Here is a 25,717-nt window from a genome sequence, read left to right on the forward strand (position 1 = left end):
AATAAAAATCTGACCCAAAGTTCTTCAGGTGATCAATGTGTTTATTAGCTATTTGCAGGATTTGCTATCATGTTGGAGATGGCATACTTCCTCAAGTTCTTTGTTCAGAAAAGCAAGGTGTCTTGCAACCTAAAATAACAAAAATATTTTATTACAAAATAAAAAAAACCTTTGCACTGTAAGCCTTCAGGTTCTTGTACAGCTATTCTAATTTTCTTCCTTTCCCATACTAACGCTAAGCAATATCTCGCCCCAAGACAGAATGAGGCTTTTCCTGAAAGAATTGATTTTGGGAATAACTGCCACAACCACCAAATAACATTTGCTAGGATTTGTTAAAATTAACAGTAATAGAATTTGTATCCAACTGTGATAGTCTCAGACACTGGAAACAATACGGCAGGTCTTGGCAGTATGTTGCTTTTAACATGCACAGTTGTAGAAAGTGCAAAATCTTGAAACCTAATTGTAGTAGCGTCCTTTGATAGTACAGATCATACATTTCAAAATGCAAAGATCAAACCCATCATATATGTTTTACTCATGAGGAAGATGGAAGTAAATAGCCAGTATGACAATTTTAAGCACTTAATACTCTACAGGTCAAGACTTTTCCTGCTGGAACAATGTTTTGCACAACTTAAAACCTTTCATTCAAAGCTCTCAGCACATTGCAGTGGGAGTTTAACACTGTTTTGAGGCTTAAGGCACAATGAGGTTCAATAACCTGGCTATCACTGGCTCTTTTGTATCTATAAAAAATATATATTGATAAATATATATAATTATGTGTATATAAACTGCTGGTTTTTATATATATATAAATAAAACCAGCAGGTGCTCTTGCAACATATATAAAAGGTTGCAAGAACAACCTTAATTCCAGCAGGTTTTTGGTTTTTTGGTTTTTTTTTTTTTTTCTTTTGATCCTTCAAACATCCATCCAAAGACTGCATGAACTACTGAGGTTGAAGTATCAATTGAGGGGACACCTCCCTCCAACATGTTATGGACGTGGGCAATAAAGGGAACATACCTCATTCAGTGAATCCTCCCAAGATGAATCACAATGACTGCCATTTGCCCGGATGTCTAAGATGATATTAGGGATCCAATTTCCTGGAACAATGAAGCTAGCGATCACTTGACATTGAATGAATGAGCAAAAAGGTAAGTGGGGACGTGAGTTGTTTAGGGATAGACAATTCTGCACTCTGTCCTGACAAAATTTGTTGTTCCTTAAGAAAAGAATCATATAGGGGCTTGCTGGATGAACTATTTGTATTTCTAGTAACTAGATATTTGAAAAATGTTTATATATTTAGCATGTTTGTTCTCGCTCTGAGTCTTTTTGGAAAGACGTGCTTTTTTTTTCTTTCTCAGCAAAGACCGCAACAGCAATTGCAGCATCTCCTATCCTTTCTCAACCACTGCAGTTGTGCTGCTAGCAGAGAAGGGGCATAATGAAATTTAGAAAAGCTAATCGAAGATCTGTTTTGGTACTGATGGTAAAAGCCTCTCCCCAGATTAGATGGTACTGGAAAATAGTAAGGCTTGAACGTACCTTTTGCTGGAAACAGTCCCAAAGCTAGTGTTAAGTTTCAGGTATAAAAGCATCTACGCCTTGGCATTGTTGTCATTCTAACTTGGACTAATACCTGCAGTTTTAGCGAAGTGGGAAAAGGAGGTTTTGATAGAGCAGCAAAAATAAGATTTTTATCCATGTGTTGGTGAGAACTGCAGTCTGACCGTATCAGTAGCTGGACTAGACAGTATGGGTTCACCTAGCCCTGTCCAAAGAGTCGCCATATGTTGAGGCGTAGGAAAGACTGGGAGAATATGAGTTGGGCTCAGTCTTCTTTTTTTTTTCGTCTCAGAGGGTTTCCTGAGCCTGTTGTGGTTTGTCACGATTAATATTTAACACATATGGGTTTAACTCTTTTCAGGCAGGTCTACAATATAGAGATATCTGGTCCCTCTTAAGGCTCTGGAGAGTGCATCTTAGAAGCTGAGGTTTATCTATTTGTCAGTATGACTGCACATCTTATCTTTGCAGATAACAGAAATTACTTCAGAGCTTTAGATACTGGATTGTATTGTACAAATGAATGCATTTAAGAAGGAGCCAATCTCTGTGGTGTTTAATTACATGACTACTAATATTCTGGTTTAGTTAACTCCATGTATCTGTAATATTCTTATTCTTACCTTTCTTACTTGTTCTGCTGGCATGATCTAGTGCAGCCTTCCGAAGTTTCTGAACATATCGTAGGACTCCTGTTAGTGGTATCCGTTGATCATTTTCATATGCCGTGATAAAAACTGAAGGATAACACTGAGATTAAAAAACAAAACCAGTTAAATATTTGACAACTGATTTTTCTCATGAAGTGAGTAACAAATTTTTCTTTATTTATCTTACTGTATTACTTGTTATGGTTTATCTAAAAACACATCTATTACGTAATTACATGCTCTTAAAAAAGCATTGTTATCATTCTAACTGCAAAAGTATTTTGGTCTGAAAAATGACTTCATATTAGGGGATCATCTACTTGCAAAAGGTAATCAAAAACATCCTCTCCCCACTGGTAAAGGTCTGATACGTGTCTGCTTGCTGATGATTGCAAAAAAAGGGCAGTAATAATCATGGAACGGTTCACCTTAGAACAGTAGTTGAGCTTTACTTTTGCAGTCTTTTCTACACATAAAAAGTAGTTGGTTTTACGTAGGAAGTTTTACTTAATGAAGCTATGCAACACAGCTAACACATTACTTCAAATAAAGAAAGATTTCCTCTGAGATGACAATGTCAAAGCTATAGCTCCTTTTCCGTTTCATTGTTTGCCTCTGAAAAGGTATTTAATCAGTGGAAAATACCTCCTTCCTCCTGTGACAAAGTCTGCAAAACTCAGTAGAACAACAGAAACCCCCTACAAAAGGAGAAGGTATTTTACATGTTGAGGTTTGTTGTACGATAAATAATCTGTTACTTCCTGGCAGTCCCATAACAAAAGCAGTTTCTGAAATCTATCGATTATTTAGGAGAAGGCATTTTCTTAATTTCAGTAGTCAATTATGACTCCAAATATTGCTAAGATTATTACTGAAATAGTTTATATTTGTATTAATGATTCATTTTAACACAAAGCAGCACCTAAGACAATTCTAAAATACTGGGGTTTAAAGCACTGAAAAGGTAAAATAGACTTCTTTTTTTTAAATTCCAGTTATCCACTTTTTGTTTTCTTATAAACTGCTACACTTTATTACTGTAGTATTCCACACAGAAAGCATAGTTTTACCTGTGGCTTAATATTCTGGTATGGACAATAGCTTTTGATATACTTCATGCATTTTTCATCTGCTAATGGATTTCCCCATTCTTCCTGTTCTTCAACTGTCAGTGGGAGATGAGTTTTCATCATTGTATTTAGAACATCTACGAAAGGAGCCTTAGAAGTTATTAAAAAAAAAAAAACAAACGTTGGCCGATAGGACAAATGCCTAGGTCAAGGTTTTCTCAAACAAATGAGGAAAGTGAATTTTGAATTGGAATGTTTCCAATTCTGAAACTGGTAGAATGAAACAGAAAACAGTTTAACGTCACAATCCATAAAAGGTCTGCAGCACCTCACCTGTAAAACCATGGCTCTGATAAGTTCTGGATCAGTGTTGCACAGGGCTCCTGCAAGAACTCCTCCCGCACTGGCAGCTGCTAGCGCTGTGTATTTTGGCCGAGAAAATCCTAGTTCGTGCAGCAGCATGATGCAAGCCTTAAGGTCATGGAGACCTTTGAGTTTATTATGCTGAAATCCATCTTTGTGCCAGCTAAGGCCTAGCTCTCCTCCACCCCTGAAATGTGAAACAATTCGAGTCTCTTTGGAAAACGTTACACAGCAAAGCTTTAGATAATGAAAGGACAGCAGTAGCTGCCACAGAATTGCAGAACGACAGTCTGCCTTCCCAGTTAACTCGTCTTTTCTCTATTCTTGTCTTTACCTTCCTTTATGGCTAAAATACACAATATGCAAACAAAAAAATCCGTGCACAATGATTGGTGAAAATCCTAACTGCACACTCCATGCCCTTGTATGCTTGTGTCCTGCAACTCACAGGAAAAGCACTTTAGGAAATGACACTGTCATTGTAGGCAATACACAATCAGACACTAATATTATCTTTTTATACAGGAAACTATTAAAGTATCTAAAACGTTTTCAATACTTTTGTCACTAACACTAGCTTTTATTAAAAACAGTAAAATAGTATTTCTCAGCTCCACGCTGAGACTCTCAGGATTTGTCTTCTGCGTAGCTTAAATTCTGAGACTGCTAGAAAGTGTTGGGTTTTTTTCTAGTTTGTGAATTTCAAATACTACTTGAAATGTTGTATTTTGTAATACAGAATTTTTAAATTTATTTCTATTCCTTTCTATGCAACCACAATTTTGGTTCTAAGCCACCTGAAGTTTCCTTATTCAGGTTTCAAGTTTAAAATGAATTAACTGATTAGTCTGCCAAAATTCTTCATCTTTGGATGAAGAATCCATCTTCATCTACGACTGCCTTGCATCTTAAGATACTTAGAAGGGTAGGAGGAAGAACAGCACAATGCTTGCCACTGAATATAGCAGACAATATATTTCTATGCTGAATTTGTTTTGAAACTGGTATTTCAAACAATTGCTTATTCTCCCCCTTCCTTCCCCTCCCTAAAGTGATTCTTTTGTTATCTTCTTTACCTACTGAATTATTATCTCAATGAAAATGTGAAGCCTATTGTACATAGTAGTTTTATAAAACTAGTGGATTTGTAGCTAAACTGGAGACAGAGGATTTAGCCAATAAAAGAACAAGAGATGTAGGTTAAATGCTTAGTTGTTGCTGTAGAAGGCAAATGGCTTTCAGAAGATGCAGACTGAACATTAGTACACAATGCCCTTGGAAAGAGAGGGAGGTAGCAAGTCATCGCAATTTGAATGTGTTATCAAAATTTTTCTTGAGCAAAGATGAGACAAGAAGTAATGAGACTTCAAAAGATTAAAAGTTACGTACAACCATCCTGTTGATTTAAGAAACCTAAATGAAGTATGTGGTCTTGAAAGTATAATTTTTTTTTTCCTGAGGTAAATTTATTTTTTTGTTTAAAAACTAATTAAAAAAAAAAATCTAAAAAGAGATGGAAGTGAAAAGCATGAAGAATTAGGTATAGCTACATGAAAAAATTATTTCTGTACCTCTTCAGTTGCATATCAAGAAATATCTGTATATCCCACAGATTAAAATCTTAATTCCATTTTGTATTTGACTTACCTAACATGGCAATATGCTAATATCCAACCCTCTTCAATTAACATCAGCTTCTCTTCTTTAAAGCTCATGTTCAAATCTATGCCATAAGCTCCATATACATGAACTAGAAGTGGTTTCCTGTGTAGCTCTTTAGAATTCATATTATGAAAAACTGTAATTGGCACCAAAGTTTCATCCTGGAAATGAAGGAGTATTTTACAATAAAGGACACTGCAGAAATCTCAATGACACATGGCAATGAAAACTTCAATTATTTATTTTAAAATGTGTTTTTTTGATTACAGTAATTTTTTTCACTTAGAATGTACAAAGCACTCTTGAAAAATAAAGCAAGAGACTGAACCTCTGCTGTGTAGGCTTATGGATGCAGAGTATAAAATTCATTTAAGTGCAACACCTGAGGAGTTTTTAAACTACCAAAGCACCCAAGTCTTCCTTCCCCCTTTAACACCGAGAATATCTATTATTAACAAAATAGTTTACCACTTACTGCAGCACAAACTCTTTATTAACATCTCCAATTTTTTAAACTCAGGCTGTTAAAACTTTCCTTTCTTGATCTATACTGTGCAGCTGGTTGTGGGGTGTTCTTTTCAACAGCTGGCATCTTCTTCCTTTATCATGGAGAGTACGATACCATACATCAACTAACATCTAAGGTATAGTATACTAAGATTCTTGACTCATCGTGTACTGTTATCTCCTCCAGCACACCCAGGTTAATGGAAAAAAAAAATCTTATCACGACTCTTTCTTGTTCTTCTCTATAGCACAGAAGAAAACACCCACTGTTTAGTAACTATAGCACCAACTGCTCTTTACATTTTTTAATCTCTATTCCCTGCCAAATGCATTTTCTTTAAATGGGTGGGGAGGAAAGGAAGAATAAAGGGAATGGGAAAAGGACTGAAAAATCTTACCTTGCTTTTAGCTAGTAAACGTGTAGTGTGACAATTCGTAATAATTGGTACCTCTTGCACAGCTTGTTCAATGAGATTATTTTCTTTAAATGAATATGCAAAACGCTTAGGGGGGTGTACTGGGGAGGTGAGCTGAAAATAGCAAGTGCTGGTGGTATGTTCAGGATGAGATTCCAACTCAAATTCACAGGCCCACGTAGGTAGCTGAGAAAACACAGCATTTCAAGTGAGACCCTTAACGCTGCTTCTGTAAATTTTGCCTAGTGTGTCCTTCAGAGGAAAAGATTTTGAATATCAAGCTAATTATTTTCAGTTTGTATGTAGCACAATCTGTATTTCTTTTTGACTGTTTCATTACTGAATTTAAAAGTGAAAGACTTTGGCAAACTTTTCCCCAAGGCCATTGGATCAAGTTCAACAATGAAATAAAAAAGAAGAATAAATCCAAATTCAGTTTAAAATGGGCATTAGTGCAGATTTTTTTTTTTAAACTAAAACACTCCTTGAAATGATTCTGCATTGTTTTTATTTTTTAGATCCTATTTCTCCTCTGATTTCCACTCCTACTTCAACATGTTATACAGCCAAGTCCATGTCAGTTGTTATGCTTTTGCTGTGAGTTAGCTCAGTAATGCTAAGCCACTGAAAACCCCTGCCTTTTAACTTTGTTCCTAGTGCCAGCCACTGTGAAGAACAAAACCTCTTCCTGGCACATTCACCCTCAGACACTTACTGCTATTATATTTAAGATTTTTAACTCTGCTAAGAATAAAAGAAATCAAGATTCATTCTTTGAGAGCAGCAGGGACATAGTCAAACCCTCTGCCAGGCCACTACTTACTTGGGTTAGGTTGCTAGAGACTTCTGAAATGGCAGCAAAAGTCCAAGTTCTCCAGAGTAACTGCAGACCCTTTCTGAATAGATAAACTATGACCATTTTCAAAAATGAAGGTTTCGGAGACCATACAGTGTACTTTGTTGAAAACCTTTTTCTGTAGCAGTTTTACAGAATGCAGCATTGGTAGCTTGTTGCAATAAACTTGCGAGTAGTTCACATCATTGTATTTTTCAGGCAAACAAATTAATTAAATATTTCGTCAGAATGGTCTCCGTAAATCATGGTTTTGAATTGAGTCACTTTGTTTTTATTCCACAAGTATTTAGCAACAACTAGAGAAGGAAAGAAATACTTTGCACAAATTGTACTGCAATGTCAACTCTTCCTATGTATTACAGGACAGTGTCCATACTTGTCTTCTGAATGTTCTAACCTTTCTTCTGTGGGAGGGCCAGGCTTATTTCCTTGCTTACACTGATGAGTGTAACCAAAAATAGGCCCAGTAAAATTAAGTTGAGCATTTAGGGAATCAAGTCCTATTTTACGTTAGAAATCAGCTGTATTGTAAAGAGCTTGACTGTAATAAGTGGAAGAAAGAACTGACTCATAGGATAGCTGCTCTCTAACTTTAAGTGCTGCAATAAGCCACCACATGAAATCCTGAAGAACTGCCACAAGTAATACAATTAGTCATAACAACAAACTTGGCAGTATTATAGTTTCCAAACCGCTTAGACTCTTGGAATTTATCTTTGTTTTCATTATAATGTTATGTTAAAAAAAAAAAAAAGAAATAGTGCTGGAAAAATATTATGCTGCTTAAGGCAAGCTATAACATACCTTTATTGACTGAACTGAATGTGAAACAAAAGAAATCACGTTTAAGTAAAGATGACCAGCATTCTTCAGGAACATAATACAGTGATCACTGAACATCTCCAAGTCTACTAGCTTGGTTTTCTTTTCCGGTGCATAAACTAACTGCCAGTTCTCCATGCCACTGGAAGCTACTGGTGCCTTCATCAACTATAAAAACAAAAAACCACCTTGCATTACTAAGATGTAATAAGAGTTACAAATGAGATGTACAGACACATAGGTGATCTCATGCCACATTTCTATTGCAAAAAATTATTAGTTTTTATTGGGGGGTTTTGCCTGACTAAAACTGGAGGTTTTTAAACTCCCTTTACTTGGGCAAAATGGAAGAACAATTCAGTAGCATTTGGATAAGTAAGTTCAATTCTCATCAATTAATCTACAGAAGATTTTCATGCAATAAGTGCTTTCAGTGTGGCCAGCAGAACTGTAGGTGGTTTGGTTACACAGACTGAGATCACCAACTTAAATTTTAATATAGGGGAAATGACTGTTAAAGCATACACATTTCCTGATGTTGCCAAAGGAGTTAGAATCAAATTGGCATGCTACAGGTGAGACTCCATGTACTACTATCAGTCTTTCAATCCATGCAGCGCTCTGTGTAATTCTCTTAAATTATTTCAGTAAGCTGTGAAGCACAGAATTAAAAGCCAGCCTTACTATTTCTGTGTGATCTGCAACAGGTATCTGAATGAATCCTATGAATCTTATTATCAGTTAAAATTACCTTATATTCTGCAGGTTCTCCGTATGTAGTAAGAATATATAACTCGTCATTTCTGTGCTCAGTGTGGTAAATGACCCCTTTTGTTCGTGCTTGTACAAGCGCAGGTGACTTAAAAGGATGTCTACAGTCAACCAGCCAAACTTCCGAGGTTGTCTTGCTATTGCTGTTGATAGTGAGAAAACGCCTATCTTTTGTGCAATGTATGTCCACAAAGAATCTGTAAGGAATAATTAAAAAAAAAAAAAAAAAAAAGCTTAAACTTGACTAGTATTTTAAGAATACATTGGTTGTTTCAGAATCATGGGCTTCCATCTGCAAGGTAAGAAACAGCATGCTTGTAAATAGGCTGGAGAAATTCCAGGCTACTTGGTTCCCAAACCCACTCATGCTGCATTTATCCTGGGATTATAAGGATCCTACAATCCCTACAAAAACCTACAATCTTGTGTGTGGAACCGGAAATCTGCAAGGAAAGCAGTTCAGTTTTTGCCCAACTGAATCCAGGTTTTTCCATCACTCCGATAGACTGGAAGCTCACTGATGTATATAGGCTTTAAAATTCAGGCAAAACTTAGAACTTTTTATTGAGCTCGTAACCCTATTTAAAAAAAAAAAAAGTAGTAACGGGTAATTAAATTAAAATTAATAAAGGACATTGTGTGGGAACAGCAATAAGAAAAGTAAGAGCTATTATAAAGATAAATTGATAAAAAGCCTAAGTGTTACTGACCTAACTTTGTCTGAAGCAACTAAGACAAAAAAAGACTATTTTTAAAAAAAGTACAGAGGCCTATATAAGACAAGACGGACAGTGTTGCAGCAACAAAGCTGGAAACTAGGAACTGGTTTTGGAACTATGTAAGAAACTAGGAACTATCTACTGGTTCTAAATGCTTCTGAAATCTAGAAACAGAAAACAGAATGATAACCAGTGGCTGGATGATAATATTAGGCAAGTTCAGGCTGAAATTCAGATTCAAATTTCTCTGAGTCATCCTAATTAATTGGAATGTCACGTCTTGGGACATAGCAGTTTCTTTGCCATTTTGAATCTTTAAGACTGGATGTGTCTAAAACCAAAACTGTCCAACACAAAGATCTAGAAGATTTCATCAAGAAATTGCAGGGTTGAGTACTGTAATCTGCATTATACATATCAGATACATGAATGCAATAATGATCCCTCTAGACTTCAAAATATTTGACTGCTGAAGGAAAGGATGCTTTAGACAGCATTTTCAGTGTCTTTAATTATTTGCAGGTGGAGGGACTCCAATTTTTTTGGTACTATTGTTTTTTCTAATTGCACCCTCTTGACATCTTTAGGAGGACAGGCACAGCAGGGGATCTAAAGTCTGCAAGGAATCAGCCTCCTGCCTCTCCAATACACATGAATTTGGCAAGAGCGTGGCACTGCATTCAGTAGAGATTCCAACAGTTCAGCTCTGCTGACCTTACCTCTACGAGAGTCAAGCTGAAATGCAGGTTACGCTTCTCCCCAAGGACTCTGACCTTGATATTACAATTTTTTTTTGTCTTTGTAGCTTTTTTTTTTTTTAAGGAAGTCAAGAAATTTTCAGCTTCAAAAAAAAAAATTTGATTGCACCTAAAAGAGCTGGTGAGCTGTAGAACGGAACTGCTCAATGGCAATACAAAAGAATGTCTTGCCATCTCCGATGAACAAGTGAGTTCAGTTATGAGCTGCAATAGCACATGAACCTTTAGAGTAAGTTTCTAGTAGATTTACTGTAACGACTATGACCTTCAGAATTATGCCAACAGTTTCCCTGTGGGGAAGTGTCAGGTCAGTGCAACTTATTTTCCAAAAGTATGCATCAAATGCAGCTGGAACAAAAGGATCTTATTTACTCCATCTCAATTGCAGATTTTTTTCTGGTTTTTTAGATGAAAGTATAATTGAAATTTCTTTACTGAACATTAATAATCACAAACATTTATGGAATGCCGTGTAAGTCTACCACATGCTACATCGCTGAAAAACAAGTTCTGCACTCAATTTAGCAAGAGACTTCTTGTCTTCCTAAACCACTGCTTAAAGAAAGGTTATTGAGAGGGTATGCAGTCAACAATAGTTCTATCTCTGGGAATGCTGTAATGATTTTGCTCATCCATTACCCAGAGCAAGGATTAGCCTGAACTTCTATGTTTTTTAAAAGATGTATCAGACATCAATAGCAGAGAAAACAAAATGAAATCCACAGTCTGATTTACCCTGTATGAAACTGTCACACATTCATTAAAGGACACCCTGACCTGAGACTGACCTTGACATTTATAAACTCAGCTGAACTCATGAGGTAAGAGAGGAAAGTTAAATCTCTGTTGATCACATATCAAGAGGAGAACAGAGCACATTCTCAGACTGGATAAGGCACTACTGACAGCAGAACACAACTTAAAAATGTCTTTTACCATTCAGAATATGATACGGAAGAATTTGTTTTCCAAACCAGTTATATTTTACATATAAAATACTCTAGAATATGTAAAGGACTTGTTATATTTAGGTAAGCATTACCTTGCATCTTGTTCTGTATAAACTAACTTAGTATGTTTCTGATTAGTGAAAGTGGTCATAAACACATTCTGGCATTTAAGGTTCTTCTGACTTGTGTAATACAGAACATCATTTGTAGCCCATTCTGGAAAAAAGACAAATGCGTATCAAATTTGGAACAGTATATACTATTACTGAGAGAAAATGGAGCTCCATGATGCTAAAAAAGGTGGATTGCAGCTGACATGGAACTGAGGACAGCACTTCTACATCCCAGAGGCTGGGGTAAGCCACGAAAAGATTCTTCCATGGTTTCTCTTAATACCACAGAACAAGAATCTCATAATATATTTTTAAAAAAAAGGGGGGGGGGGAGCGCAGAGGACTCAGGAAGAGGAAGCTCTTGACCCTGTGGGGGTTCTGGAGGTAACAGGAAAATAGAAGATGTGTGGCTGTTTAAAACTGAGCAGAGAAACAGAGGTTTACATGGAGTCAGCGAGATAGAGAGTATGAGCTCTGCACCACTGCATGTGACTGCATGCAAACCATTTAGAGAAAAGAGATGATGCATGTGCCCCATGGGTACTGCTGAGATAAAAATTCTCTGGTTTTCTGTGCTTGTATATGCATTCACCAACATCAGAAACTTATAAATACAGGAACCTTGCTATTCTGAAGTTTAGTAATCTGACTGATCCAGCCAAATTACTGCTATCTCTGCTGCTCCTACAGCCACCAGAATGATGTTTAATACATATGCTTTAAAAAGTTATTGTATGCTGTCTTATGCATAAATACTAATTTTCAGTACAAAACCCAAGGAAGTACCACACTGAAGTAATGCAAACAATTTGCTATCTGAACAGCAATGTGGCTCCAAAGTGCACAGGTAGCTGACGGTTCACTATGAAGACAAACCTTTAGAAGGGAAATCCAAGTTCTTCTATAGCCTAGCATTTAAAAAACCACAGATGTAAATTTTCAAGAACTTTCATTTGTCTGCCTGCTACTGCATATCATGCAATACAAGCATATACTTTCCAAGTGGTCATAAGACCTAATTCTCTTGCTCATGATTGAGGTACCTCTGTACTTCATGATACCTCTGTACCTCACTTACACCTGAGTAAGTTTACAAAATAGGTGTAATCTCTACCATTCTGATAGTCATTTTTTGTAGTCTTATTCTCTGTCATAATCTGTAGGCAACCTACACCTATGTAGGCAACAAGGAGTTGGTTTCTTAAATGGACTGATTCTTCCAGACAAACCTAGACAGATGTTCAAATCAAGTATAGTGAAAAACGTCACTGGCAAATTTGCAGGCCTAGTTTTCAACAGGCATTATAAACTTCAATTGTGCAAACACTTACAATATTAAATTCTTGCTACTCTTCATTTTTGTAACTAGGAAGTTTTACCTAGAATTTTAATTTTTTGCCCTGCCCAGGCAAATTGCTTACTGCACTATATATACTTGATGACATCTAATATAATCTGAAATACAAGATGTGAAACATTATATACACACTACTGCACTCTTTTTGCTATATTCTTTAACATACTATAAAAAAAGAAAGATTTCCCCATTCACTGCAGTTTACCTCTGCTTATTTTAACAGCAATGTAAAGCTCTGCAATGTATTCTGAAAGAATTGATTCAAGGCCTGACTGACTTCATCGGCCTCTGAATTGTGACCCACATTCTAGAGTCCAGTTGAAGTTCCAGCCAATACTTAATAGTAGGTAGCACTTGCACACTCTTCAGCGAAGCTAAGTGCCTACAGCTATCAGTGACTTCAGTTGTAGCTGTAAGGGTTTAATAACTAGAACATTTCTCAAAAAGATCTTTATATTGCAAACAGTTATGTCAGTAAATTTTTAAAGAAGCGTATTGAATTCAATAAAAAGAACAATATGCATGACTGTTCAAACATGTATAAATGCTCGCTTTTACAAGAAAGGAAAGCTTGTATCATGAAAGCAGTCACTTTCATCCACATCAGAATACTTGTAAATGTGCAGCGTGGAAGAAATCGTAAATAAGAAACAATTCAACAGCTATAAGGATTAAATCTAAAAATGTTGCTTCCTTACGTTTTTAAATATTTTAATATTACTTGTAGACTAACGAAAATGTTGTGTTGAAAGCTGGTGTGATCCACAGGATATTTATAAACAACTTACCAAAACTAAATACACTTGGAATTACTTTTTCCATGACAGGAAAATGACCAAGTTTCATAATAACGCAGGTTGCCTCTTCAGAATTTTCGCTTTTTAAGCTGATGGCCATGTATCTCTGATCTGGTGAAATTCTGATCCGTTGAATAAAGGCATCAGAAAAGCCAAGATCTTCAGTACTGAATAAAATGTCAACATTTCCTTCATCTGGAAGAGTAGCAAAAAAATCCTGTAATTAAGGCACTGTCAAAATGAACAGTGGTTGTTAATGCCTATATTTAACAAGTCTGCCTGCAATATTCACAAGCATACTACTGGAATGTATTAACACCAAATATCTGTCTTGCAACATATTTGCAAATGCACTTCGTAAAAATAAAAAATTAAAGTTCCAGGAAAAAAAAAGTCTTGTAGTTATTATTAAAAATATTTTAAAAGTGTAGATCTTGGCTTTGTATTAATGTATTAAATTTTAAAGTTCAGATACCTAAAGCACAGTTGTTTTTACTAAATACAATTAGTAAATTTTTTTTTTCACCCCCTCAGAAATAAAAAAAGCATGAATGTGCTTTTCCTTTTTCAAAATGTTAAGTTAGGGCTCTGAAAAGAAGTGACTTCTCTCTTCCCTCTCCAAAAACTTGCCTTAGTATCAATATATATTATTCTCTAACTCTCTTCACCTCAGCTTTTCAGATTCAGGATTCTAGAATTATTAATCAATCATTAAAGAATTTTATACAAGTATTTTTAGTTTAGTTATTTTAAGAAACAGAGCAATTAAGCTTTAATGTAAGACAAGTACACTAAGTGATACACGTACAACATTTTTAACAATCGTACCGTTTTAGGAAGAGAAATCCCTTACCATCATCTGCTTTTGAAAGAAATACGCAGCCATTCTCTTCAAAGTACACATTCTCTCCAAACCTGATCTGTTCAATACAAAACAAACATGTTTCAAGTCCAACATATAGTTAGACTATTTCCTTAGAATCCCTATATTCAATCATTGTTCTGTACAACACAATTGTAACGTACACAAATGACAGAATATAGCACATATATTTGATACTGAAGAAGGAATTGCACGCATCAGAAAGGTTCTTTCAAAGTTAGGGTACTTAAACTACCTGTACCTGCTCTAAATTTTACAAAAGGCTCACATCACCTGCAATTGCTCTCGTAACTTACAATGTCTTGTATTCTTTATCCAAAAGTCAGATGATTATTGTATCTTTACTTGCTTTTGCCTATGGAGAAATTAAGGTAAATACACTCTCATAACAGGTATAAGCTGTTCTAAACACATGCTGTTACTCTCCACAATTATGAAAATATTCGAAACTCAAAACCACCACCGTAAAATAAAGAGTAAACCAGCACTTTATAGCAGGAATGGCTTCACTGCCTTTTATTTGTACTCAATGATGAGAAATGTTTGTATTATTTGCCACTTACCCTTGGGCTTCCCAAATTGAATGTATACTTGTTGTGCAATTCTTCTAATTTTTCCTTGATTCTTTTTGTCATAGCTTTGTATCTTGCTGAAATGTTATTCCAGTTTTCCTGCTCTGATTTCAGAAGATTCTTGTACAAAAGCTCTGAAGTTATTATGGATGTATTTTGCTTCCTTTTGGAAGGGATTTTTGTTCCTTCCTGCTAAGTAAGGAAAGACAACAATGGCTACAAGCCAGGACTCTGTACTCCAATATGAATATATTGAGGCAATAATGGTATCTCCTGAGCTACAGACCCAAACCCAACTTTGCATTATTACAATAGCACGTGCCATTAAAAAGAAAAAACACAGTAAGTTTTTTCTTTTCAATTTTTCCTGATCTTTTAGGGACGCATTGTCAAATGTGCTTTACTTGACACATTTATTGAGGTCTTCTCTTCAAAATTTAGGGTGCTATTAATGTATGCTCTTAATTGATTATATGTAAATATGTTTGTTCTTGTTCTAGAACTAGTTTTTAGTCAATTTTTATGGAATTCTGTTGTTTTTCCTTCTTCAGAGGTGTTTTCTCATAATTTTTCTGTCTTAAGAGTATCATTTCTCATTTCCTTTCCTAGACAGCAATGCCGCCCACACCTCTGTCCCTGTACCTAGGAGTCCTAGCAGCTTGTTCAGGTTCTTGCTCCACCTCCTCAAAAGTGTTAGTATAAATGTTCATAAGGTGCAGAATGAAGTGAAGCAGTGAACTGATATGGGTTCTGCAACAATTTTATCAGGAATAAGCTTAAGGATCTGGTTTTCCACGATCTGTCAGCAGACTACTGCTACCTCATTGCCAACAAAGCTGTCTTCTCTTGTAAAAATGTTCAAAATGTGTTAAAATGGGTAGAACAATGCTACTTCTTTTTGCTTGCTGTAAAATCTCATTTGATCGAATAAGCTTAACAACATATATTACAGTACATAACACTGCACAAATCACACAAAGTAGCATATTATAACATTCAATGTATAATGTGAATGTGTCTAAACTTAAAAAGCAGCATATACTTTTTACCCCATCTTCACTTTGCACCAAGAATGGTTGGTTTCTTCCTGGTTTGTCTTCACAAATGCATGAGATCTAAAATGTGAATGTTACGAGTAGACTTTGAAAGGAGAAGAAACTACCTGCTTCAGTTACCCTATGAACGTAAACCACATCATTCATGAGAGCATGTGAGTGTTCATTAGTGGTTCAGACCAGCGGTCCCTCTAGCCTCGTGTATCAAATCAGAAGCACAAGTCAAAGAAACCATGAAAGCCCTTAGAGAAGCTCTGGAGCAACTGTGTAATTGGTCAAGGTAGAGAAACTGCAGGATGTGTTAGTTGTAACACCCTCTCCCCAGTAACTGGAAAAACTGCTGGAAGAAAACACCATTCCCCAAACCAGAAGCAACCAAACAAAAACCCCAGAGTGGCCACAAATGGATACTTAGGAAAGCATAAGAATGGGAAAAGCACAGATGATATTCCCCAACAGGTATTCATCCAGCCTTCAATGATTTTAGCTCAGGAATTTCCTGAGCTGAATGTGGTTTCTGGATATTTAAAAAGTCTCTTTCATGTACATGTATCATCTCCCCTTATACCTATGTAAAATTCTAGCATCCAGAACTTATTTTGGCAAGTTCCACACTTTATGAATCTTTTGATGATTCCCCTCCTTTTGTTTCAACACCTCCCACTGTATTTATTTGGAAATATTATATAGAGCTGGTGGTCACAGTGTAGGTATGTATTAGAGTTACTGTACACCTCCCTGCCTGGGGAAAAACCAATAATCTAGAAGAGCATCTAGAAAGATTTTGAGGATAGCAAAGGATCTCAGTGACAATCAGTTTCCAAACATTTGCTCCAAAGCAAACAGGAACAGCTTCCTTTCAGGTGAAAACCACCTGATTGTATCCTGGAACCAGTGTTGTAAACCAGCATTTGTAACTGTGTTAGCGAACTGCCAGTGAATAAACACAACCACACGTTCTCATCCATCAAGACTTCATATGTTGTCCTTGAAACATTTGTTTACATTTCAGACACAGACTTAGGAACTGTCTATGGTATGGTTAGAAATAAGAGGGTTACAACATGATCTTTGGGTCATCTTTGAAGAAACACTGTCAACTTGAAACAATTTTAGAACAACCACACATCCATCTGAAAACATGTTTAAGATAAAATAAACCAAAACACCAATCTTTTTAAACAGTACTTATGCATTATGCATATAAATCGGTTTACAGGCTGTCATACCGCAGTAAAATTTTGTAATTCCTTTAGCAAACTCTGTATTAGAAACACAGGAACAGAAGACCTGAAATTATTTCAGACCATTTTCTGACTCTGTGCATCATACGTTGCCACCCATTTACACAATATTTACTTACAGAAATAAATCCAAGTACCTTTTAAAGTATAGTTTATCACATGTGAATACAATTATGAGACGTCAATAGAGTATTTTAATATTTAATGTGGTGCAAACCATGACTTACTGGTCAGCACAGAAAAAGTCAATTTTTTTTGAGCCAGCTCACAGTGGTCAAGTCTGGTGTCATCAGTTTGGACACTTTGCCTCTACACTAGCTGCTCTCTCCCTGCAGTTTTCTCCTAACACTTTATCTGAATCTTTCTGGAGGATACCAATTTTTTAAAAATTGCTACAGCAGGAAAATCAACCAAAATGCAGCTTTACATCAAAACAGTATAGGAAAGTTGAACAACGGTATATGTCTTTGAACATAACTGAAATCCTAGTCTTTACCCCTGCTTCAAACCCTTTAGGAAAAATGTGTTTCCTCGACATCTGAAAAATAACAGGCTTCCTTAACAGATGTGCCAAGGTGGTTGTTGACATTAAGTCTATACTTAAACAGCATACCTTGCAGGAAAAGAATCTCCACGGCAGGATGCTTCCAGGTGGCACAGTCCTGTGTGCGCATGTACTTCCTGAACAGTCCAGGATGTGGCATTTTTTTGGTTTTATTTTACTATAAAGACATACTGTTTGAAGATGGTTATGCTTAGAGTAGTATTTGACACTGAAGCTCAGCCCTTGGAGAAGATTTCGCAGTCCAACACATGACGTCCTAACCTTCATTTCTTGATAGTCAACCTGAAATTTCTGAAAATCCCAAACTGCCGATCATTTACACTGTGTATAACATAAACTGCAGGTAAAACTTCCTCTCTTTCAAAGAAATGAGATATTGATTCATTAGGTAAATCAGATGAGAAGAAGCAGTAAAAATTAAGCTGTTTCTTAACTACTGGTACACACAGCTTAGCTTGCATATTAACCTGCTATGTTACTCCAAAACGCGGTTCCTGGTGGTTGGAAGTTTAACTCTAGTGAAACTATCAATGAAGAGAAAGGAAGGTGCAACTGTGCATGTTTAAATGTTGAAGAACCCAAAACCCGGAAGGTTTAGGGAAGTTTCCCCCCCCCCCCCCCTATAAGTACCATATAACAAGAAAATCACTTTATCGCAAGAGGGTAACTTGACAGCAAGAGCTGAACCCCCCTCGCAGGAAAACTGACAGGTTTGCAGCTCTGCGGGGGGGAAAGGCCCCACGTGTTTCACCGCCCCCGGTCCCGTTTCCCCGTCCCGCCCGGGCGAGGGCCACAGAAGCCGGCCCGGCTCCGCTCCCCGCCAGCCCTGCCCCTCACCGCCGCGGCAAGGCCGTGCCAACGCCAGGCAGCGCCCGCGGCCCGCGAAAGGACTCGCCGTCGCAGGCGGGGCCGGACCCGCTCTCCCTCCGGCGGGGCTGCCCGGGATAAGATGGCAGGCGAGCAGGAGCGGCTCCCGGCTCCCTCCCGGGACTGCCCGTAGCCAAGATGGCGGCAGGGCGCTTCAGCCAGCCCTAGCGGGCGAGCATCGCTGATGTCAGCGTGGAGACGGGGAGCTGCGGCAGGCGGCCACACGCCGGGCGCGCTGGCTGGCACGGTCCCTAGCACGGCTTCCTCAAGTCGCTCCCGTTTCACACACGGTTTCGCCCTCGGGCGCGGAGGCCACAGGCGACCCGTTTTGAGGCGCGCTCCCGCCCCTCCGGCGCGCCTGAAGAGTCGGGCGTAGCGCGGCGGCAGCGTGCGCCTCGTCGGCACCCTGTCTCCTCAGCGCTGCCCTTAACAAAGATGGCCACCCACATCCTCCCCCTCCAGCCCTAGGCCGGTCGGTCCTGGCAGCCACTGGAAGCTCGGCGGCAAGTCCCCGCCGGCCAGGGCAGCGCTCCCCGCGCCCGTAGGGGGGGGTCTCTGCGCGCTCCCGCCGCTTCAGCTCCAGGCGCTCCCCGCCGCCGCATGGCCGAGGCTGCCGGCTCTCCGCGCCGCCCCGCCGCGGGCAGGTGCGAGGAGAGCGGTGCGGGAGCGGCGAGAGCCCGCTGGCGGCTGCTCGGACAGGTAGGGGGAGCCCGCGGGCGGGAGGGGTTGCCGGGATGGCGGGGCGGGCCGGCGGTGCAGCCTGAGGGGAGCGCGTCTCTGCTAGAACGGTGCTCCGTCCCCCGACGCGGCTGCGTCGCCTTGGGCCGGGGGGGGTTCGTGTCCGCTCCTGTCCCTCTGCGCTGGGCTACCGCGCCCCGGGGGGCGGCGGGCGGTCGCAGGTCCGTATGGCCGGTAGCTCGCAGCGCCTGAGGGGCTCTGCCCCGGGCGGAGGTGCCGGTGCCGGGGGCGGCGGGGAATACTGCCGGCGCTGGAGGCGTGCGGAAAGCCGACCTGCGGAGAGCTGCCCGCACCCCTGACAGGACGATTGCGAGGAATAGTATGCTGGGGCTTGCAAAGGGGTTTGCAGTCCTCTTCCTGGAAAAAATAGTAATAATAAGAATATATACATATAAATACACACACACTGCTCTTTAAAGTGTGCCTTCAATAGATCCCAAAAGCAGTCTGTGGTCTTACAAGCAGTGTTAACGGGAGGAGGGCCAGCACCCCCTTGGCACCCCGCAGCTGAGGGCACTAGCTTGGGATCTCCAGGCTGTGGTTTGACACCTTCTGTCGATGCTGCTGGAGTTGGTTATCGTAGCTGCTACCCAATTCCTGCCCTTTGCCCACCCCCAAACTGCCTTTCATGGGGAGCTGGGGCGAGACCCCACTCCCCTGGCAGCAAAAACTGTGCTGTACCTGCAGCTGCTGGCGGTCTGGTGAGCGGTGGGGCCGTGCCTGGAGGAAGGTGAGGAGGAAGAAGCAGCAGCAGCAGCAAGCGGTTGGTTACACCTGCGCTGCAGGTGAACAGCAGCTTGTCAGCTCCGGCCTTCCATACTTTTTTGGACCCTTTAGGAGTGGTGCAAGGTTGGAAAGGGTTGCTCTGCAGATGAGCATATGCGTAAAGGCTTAAAAAACTCGAATCAGTTTCATTAGTTGTTATTGTTAGGGCTGTAAATGTTACATCCAATAAATTAAATGTTTAGTTTTGTGCAAATGGATGCCTGGAGCTGCCCACCTTGAGCTCTCCCCGAGAAGGCAGAGTGGTGGCAGTGGGTCCGATGGCAGCAGCTGGGCTGAAAGGGGCACCTGGCTGCAGTCAGGTAACAGAGTGGGAGGCATGGGGAGGTTAATATCAACCTTTTCTTTGTGTGTGTTTTTGGTTTGCGGATTCCCCGGTCCTGTTCAACAGGACAAACTTCTGGTTTGTTATACTGTAAAGCAGGAAATGTTGGAGTTATTGGTAGGAATATCAGGTTTGTCTTTGTAGGTTTCGGTTCTAGCAGACTATGTAAGCTGCGCTCTGCGGCTATACTAGCTGTTATTTCTTTTCAACATACTGCCTTTGGCATATCCCAGTCTCTTAAAATCGTAAGGAACTTTTCATAACAATTGAATGGGGGTGTAGGGGGTGCGTATTTGTAGGTATTTGGGGAGAAAGTTTCCATTTCGTCCTCAAACTACAGGTATCTGACCTTTTCCTCTGCAGATTCCCTGGGTTTTTCCATGTTCTTTAGCTTTTCTGTTGATTTTTATATGGTACAATGAACAACAATCAATTTAATCTTACTGGTACATCTGAAGTAAAAATCAGTTCTGCACTCTTTGCTACAGTGATGCTTGGATCTATCTATGGATTGGGAGAAGGTATGAACCTTCTTTTATATCCATCTTTAAAGGAGCACTGTCAAAGTGTTTCTTACAGTGCTTTTAAAAATGCTTTTCATACTGCTTATAATAACGCCTTATGTGAAATCAGTTCTGTGGTGTGTTTATATATTGAATTTGCTTTCATTCAATGCATACACAAATTGATTTGCTATGGTAAGGATGCTTGAGTGCGTGCTCACTGATTTAATTAAGAAAAAAGCCCTTTTATCAGGTATCCTATGAAGCTAGCATAAAGAACCAGGGGTTTGCATAATTACCTATGTGCTCTTTATCAATGAAATGTTTTATGTATGTACTGAGTTTGAAGTTTGGCAATATTTTTAAATTTAGCTTGTCAGAATCAAGGAAAATATTTTTTGCTTAAAAAATTGCTAAGGTAAAAGTTCCACATGTAGTGTGCATTTATAAATGACTGGAGTAAATTCTCTAAGGCTGTGTTTTGAGCTCTATCAGTCTATGCAATTGATGGCATTATCCAGTCTGTAGTTTTTAGCAGAGAAGTTAAAGGACGAGGCATAAACTAAGTTGCTCCCTATACGTACACTTGCTCCTTATAGAAAGTTTAATGAAAACTTTACTGAAATCTGTAAGCTTTATATATTTATCCTGCCTGTTACCTTCCTCTTGCTCTTCTTCTCACAGAAGTCTTGCTCACCTGCTAATGTACTTTAGGTTCCAGAACTGAAAAATAAAAGCTAAAGTGAGGACAGGGCGGTCCTCTCTGTGAAGGGTGCCTCTGCTCCAGATCTTTTTTCCATGTTTTTGTTAGTCTTGAGTTTGTAAATTGTTTACAGTTGAATAAAACAATTTGGTAAATAAACTATTTGTTAAATAAATAATGCACAGTCCTACTGATGCTATTTAGAGATGGTGTAGTTATAGATTATGCTGTAGCTGTTTATGTAGAAACTTTTTTGCCTGTACAAAATATTATGTTCCAGTCAGTGCCATAGAACTCAGTGGAGGTTTGTAGACCATCAGCTGTTACTGAATTTGGTATTTAGTGCAACCAGGCCATAGACAATGAGATACACAAAGAAATACGGGGAATTTCAGGTGACTGCCTTTCGCCATATGTATGTTTGTTTGTTTGTTTGAAGAGAGATCAAACATCTTTAGGTTTTATAGGGAGTCCTAAATATGGTCCTAATATTGTCATTAAATACCGAGGGCCCTGCAGTTGAGATCTGTGGTAAGATTTTACTGGAATTTTTCTAAAACAGGAGACAGTTTGGTGATGCTTTTTTTTAAATGTCTTGTGTGTTAATGAAGAAAGAATTGCCTTAGAATTCTGTATTGCTAGGTGAAGTTAGAGAGGAAAGAAAATGCAAGTTTGAGAGAGGGAAAACTGCAAGGTAAAAGTATGAGCTTGCATTGTGTGGGGGTTTTTTTGTCATTCTTGGTGTTTTTTTCTTTTAAGGAACCTAATTTTTGGAAGAGACTCTTTCATTACAGAACCTAAGATATTATTTATTTGGGTAATATTTGTATGTATGACCCGTGTACAAACTCAACACTTGTGTACACCTGTAAAGATCTTGTGCAGAAGACAGGGCCTTTCAGTACCGAAACAAGATCTTGAAGAGAGTGAAACAAGGCTTCTGGATTTTTTTTTAAATAAAAATATGCAGAGAAACTTAGCTGAAAGTTACTGAGGGAGGAGATAATGAGGCCATCAGCCCCAACCAAAGAACAGTGGTGTCTGGTGATTCTTTCCCCACCATAGTTCTTTCTTTGTCATCATTAAAACCAAGGATTGTGTCTATTCTGCTGAGAAGCCTTTAAGATCTTTTCAGATCTTAGACCTCTTGATTTTAGTTGGAGGCTGTGGGAGAAATGTTTTTTTGAGTACTCAAATGTTCATGAGATTTTCTGCTAACCCAGAGAATGCATTTTACAGCGTGGCTAGAAGATGTCTCTGTAGAACAAAAAATGGAAAACAGAAAAGTGTTGTCACTGCTGGATTTTTTTTTCCTGTTAGTAATGGCTTGCCTTTGCTTTAAAAAAAGCCCCAAAACAACATGGTTTTCTGAAAATTAGATCTTGGTGGTTTTCTTTAGTTGTCAGGTTGGTCCGTTGTGTTTCCAGGCATGCCGCTATTATATGAATGTCTTAATTCTGCTAGTCTTTTAATTTGGTTCTCCTGTTTTGCTATTTTTATGTTTTCCTTCATGTGTGTATTTTTGCCATGTGTTACAGAAATAGAAGAAATAGTGTGGACAGCACACAGCCATTTTTAATACTTCGATGAAAATGCTTGTGCCTTTCATATGCTGAGGCCTGCTGATGAAAATAGATCCAAAAGCAATAAGCCTGATGCATCAGACCTGCTGTTAGAAACTAACAGCATAGCAAATACAATTGCTCTGCTCACATATGTAGTATTTTCAAGTATCCTGCAAAATAATAGGTCATGGCACCAAATTGTAAGGCTGTTGGATGTGAGTGCATTTCCAGTTAAAGCACGGTCGACAAAGGTTGGGTGCAGCAAAAAAATCACTGACCCTTTATTTTGTTGTACGCATCCCATATGCAAAGATTCCATTTCAAGTTTTATAATTCTGGAGAGCTATTTCTCATTTGACTTCAGATTTAGCTCTAGTTGGCAAAAAACTAAATTGTGGTGCTCTCCTACTCAATAGAGCTATTCCTTGTAGCTCTGTCTATTTATAGCGATGAGTTTTTCTGCTCCGTTTTTTTTCATCACTGTGGACTGCTTATGCACCTTCATTTTAAAAATGCAATGGCCATTATTTATGTATGCTGTCCAATGTTAGGAGAAAGAAATTAAAACCAGGATGTCTCTCCTTCCACATCACTGACCTAAAGAAGAAGCCTTTTTTTCTGGCAGGGAAATGCTAGTTGTCTTCTGTGAAATGATACAGCTCAAATGGGCTGGGTGCCGGGTTTTACTGTACGGAGGAGTTGATACCTCAGTCCCCAAAGACACGGTTGAGTACAGTGGACTATGCAGGACAGAGAGCCCATGTTTTAACTTTCCTGAACAAGTGTTTTAATCATCTAGCTATTACACAAAACGCATACGACCACATTCCGCTTCTGCCACTGCCTTGAATTCTTCAGTCTCTTAGCGTTGAACTTGGTGCTGACTGTATTTTGGGGATCATGTAAAGGTTGGCTAATGCATCAGTCCACTTATGGGGCCTTGGTAGGGGAATATGCACTTGTGGCATCTGAAAGTCTGGGGCCTGGGACAGGTAGCAAGTTTGGCAGCAGTTCTGCAAGTGTGCAGCAGTAGACTTCTAAGCTAGGAAATAGTCTACCTGGCAAACACATATCACTCAGGTTTTTTAATCTATAGGGACAGTGAGTGGCACAGAAACTTTCACAGTGGTGATGGGAGGATAAGGAAGAACCCAGTCTGCCTCTCTAATTCTGGCATGGGTTTGCTGGAGCGAGAGTTAAAAAAGCAGCTTTGTACTTAGGAACTTGTGTCCTTATGAACACAGTATTTTTGCTTTACAGTTACTGAGATATATGTATTGAGACATAATAAATTCATAACCCATTCTCTTGACCCCTACCATCAATACCACTGTTATTTTTCTCAGGCTTGACATACTTGGACTAGTTATTCATAGCTATTAGCTAATAACATAGCTATTATGGTTGATTCCAGACTTACCTCTTCAGTTAAATAAACCTGTCTTTGTTCTTTTCTTGGAATTTTTATTCTTAATGTTTAATTTGTTCTTCATTTCAAAGGTTCTGAAGAAAAAACACTTGAAAGATGTGCATCTCCAACAAGTGTCTGTAAGAAGGTTCGCATCGTTCAATCTCTTTTCAGTAGAAGACCAGAATACAGAAGGGGAAACTGGGACCTGGGTTCAGTATAAAAGCATCTTTTATCCTGAGTATAGTGTGTCCTTAAGGTAACCATCATTTAAGTTTTAAGTACTTCCTAAGATCTTGTACAGGACTCAAATATAAAACTCATTACTCATTCTTCCAGTGTTTTGTGTACCTAGGGCATAGTTTACAAATGAACTGTTAGATGTTATTTTTAGTTGTTTGTTGCAGTAAGCAGCTTGTCTGATTTTTTTTTTTTTTTTTTTTTTTGGTACATTTCACTGAAGTGCCAGAGCTTGAATGAAAATACTGATGATTGTACTTATAACAGAATGCAAATATGAGCATTTATTTTATATTTCTAATAGCTTTCTGTTTTGACATTCTTCAGATATAAATAGGATGTAAAAAACCTGAACACATTTACTTGTAATCTTAATAAAAACTTTAATGACATTATGTTATTCGTAAAGTTCTAAAAGCTTTTTGGTAGTGATCTATATTTTATTCAGTTTTCTTCTTAATAGTTCTTGTAAAACTTAATGATAATTTGGAAGCCAATTTGCAAAACAAAAGAATAAAAAATTTCCTCTTCCTACAGAAATGATTTATGCCTCTTGAAGAAATCTGCTTTATATTAGAGCAGGTAAAACAAATGAAGATATTTGTATTAAAAAAGACCCCAAAAACACACAAAAAGAAAAAAACCCCCAAATCCAACACCCCCCCCCCCCGCCAAAACCCTCTGAAGGAGTGTTAATGAAGTCTCAGTAGCTTTAGCAAAACAGAAAAGTTTATAGCTCCCATTCATTACTATGTGGTTTGGGTTTGGTTTTTTTTTCCTTTTCTCCTGCTTTGGTCTCCTTTTCCTTGTTCAGTTTTGTACATTTCTATAACTTGGTTTTGCCTCAACAGGTATCATTGCAACAGTAAC

At 38.6% G+C, this 25,717-nt stretch overlaps 2 protein-coding genes across 3 annotated transcripts in view; one reads left to right on the top strand and one right to left on the bottom strand.

Annotated features, from left to right (window-relative positions):
- Positions 1-34: 34 nt before the first annotated feature.
- Positions 35-18,593, bottom strand: PREPL (prolyl endopeptidase like). Of its 2 annotated transcripts, XM_050893713.1 has the most exons (15): positions 18,553-18,593; positions 17,764-18,006; positions 14,843-15,043; positions 14,250-14,316; positions 13,388-13,591; positions 11,222-11,345; positions 8,683-8,899; positions 7,914-8,099; positions 6,236-6,439; positions 5,316-5,491; positions 3,639-3,855; positions 3,306-3,455; positions 2,209-2,335; positions 1,037-1,119; positions 35-129 (listed from the first exon to the last, which is right to left on the bottom strand). In XM_050893713.1, exons 2-15 carry the CDS (start codon positions 17,980-17,982, stop codon positions 49-51), a joined length of 2,256 nt encoding a protein of 751 aa, XP_050749670.1. In that variant the 5' UTR covers positions 17,983-18,006; positions 18,553-18,593; the 3' UTR covers positions 35-48. The 2 variants fall into 2 exon arrangements, with proteins under 2 accessions (XP_050749670.1, XP_050749671.1); XM_050893714.1 differs by lacking the exons at positions 35-129; positions 1,037-1,119; positions 2,209-2,335 and having other exon boundaries at positions 3,314-3,400.
- Positions 18,594-19,182: 589 nt separating this feature from the next.
- CAMKMT (calmodulin-lysine N-methyltransferase) overlaps positions 19,183-25,717 on the top strand; it is a 224,718-nt gene continuing 218,183 nt past the window's right edge. Inside the window, exons 1-2 of the mRNA XM_050894189.1 lie at positions 19,183-19,281; positions 24,700-24,866. Coding sequence (XP_050750146.1) covers positions 19,183-19,281; positions 24,700-24,866 — 266 coding nt within the window. The remainder of the gene's footprint in view (positions 19,282-24,699; positions 24,867-25,717) is intronic.

This window comes from Gymnogyps californianus, chromosome 3 (genome assembly GCF_018139145.2).
Source record: "Gymnogyps californianus isolate 813 chromosome 3, ASM1813914v2, whole genome shotgun sequence".
NCBI classification, from domain to species: Eukaryota; Metazoa; Chordata; class Aves; order Accipitriformes; family Cathartidae; genus Gymnogyps; species Gymnogyps californianus.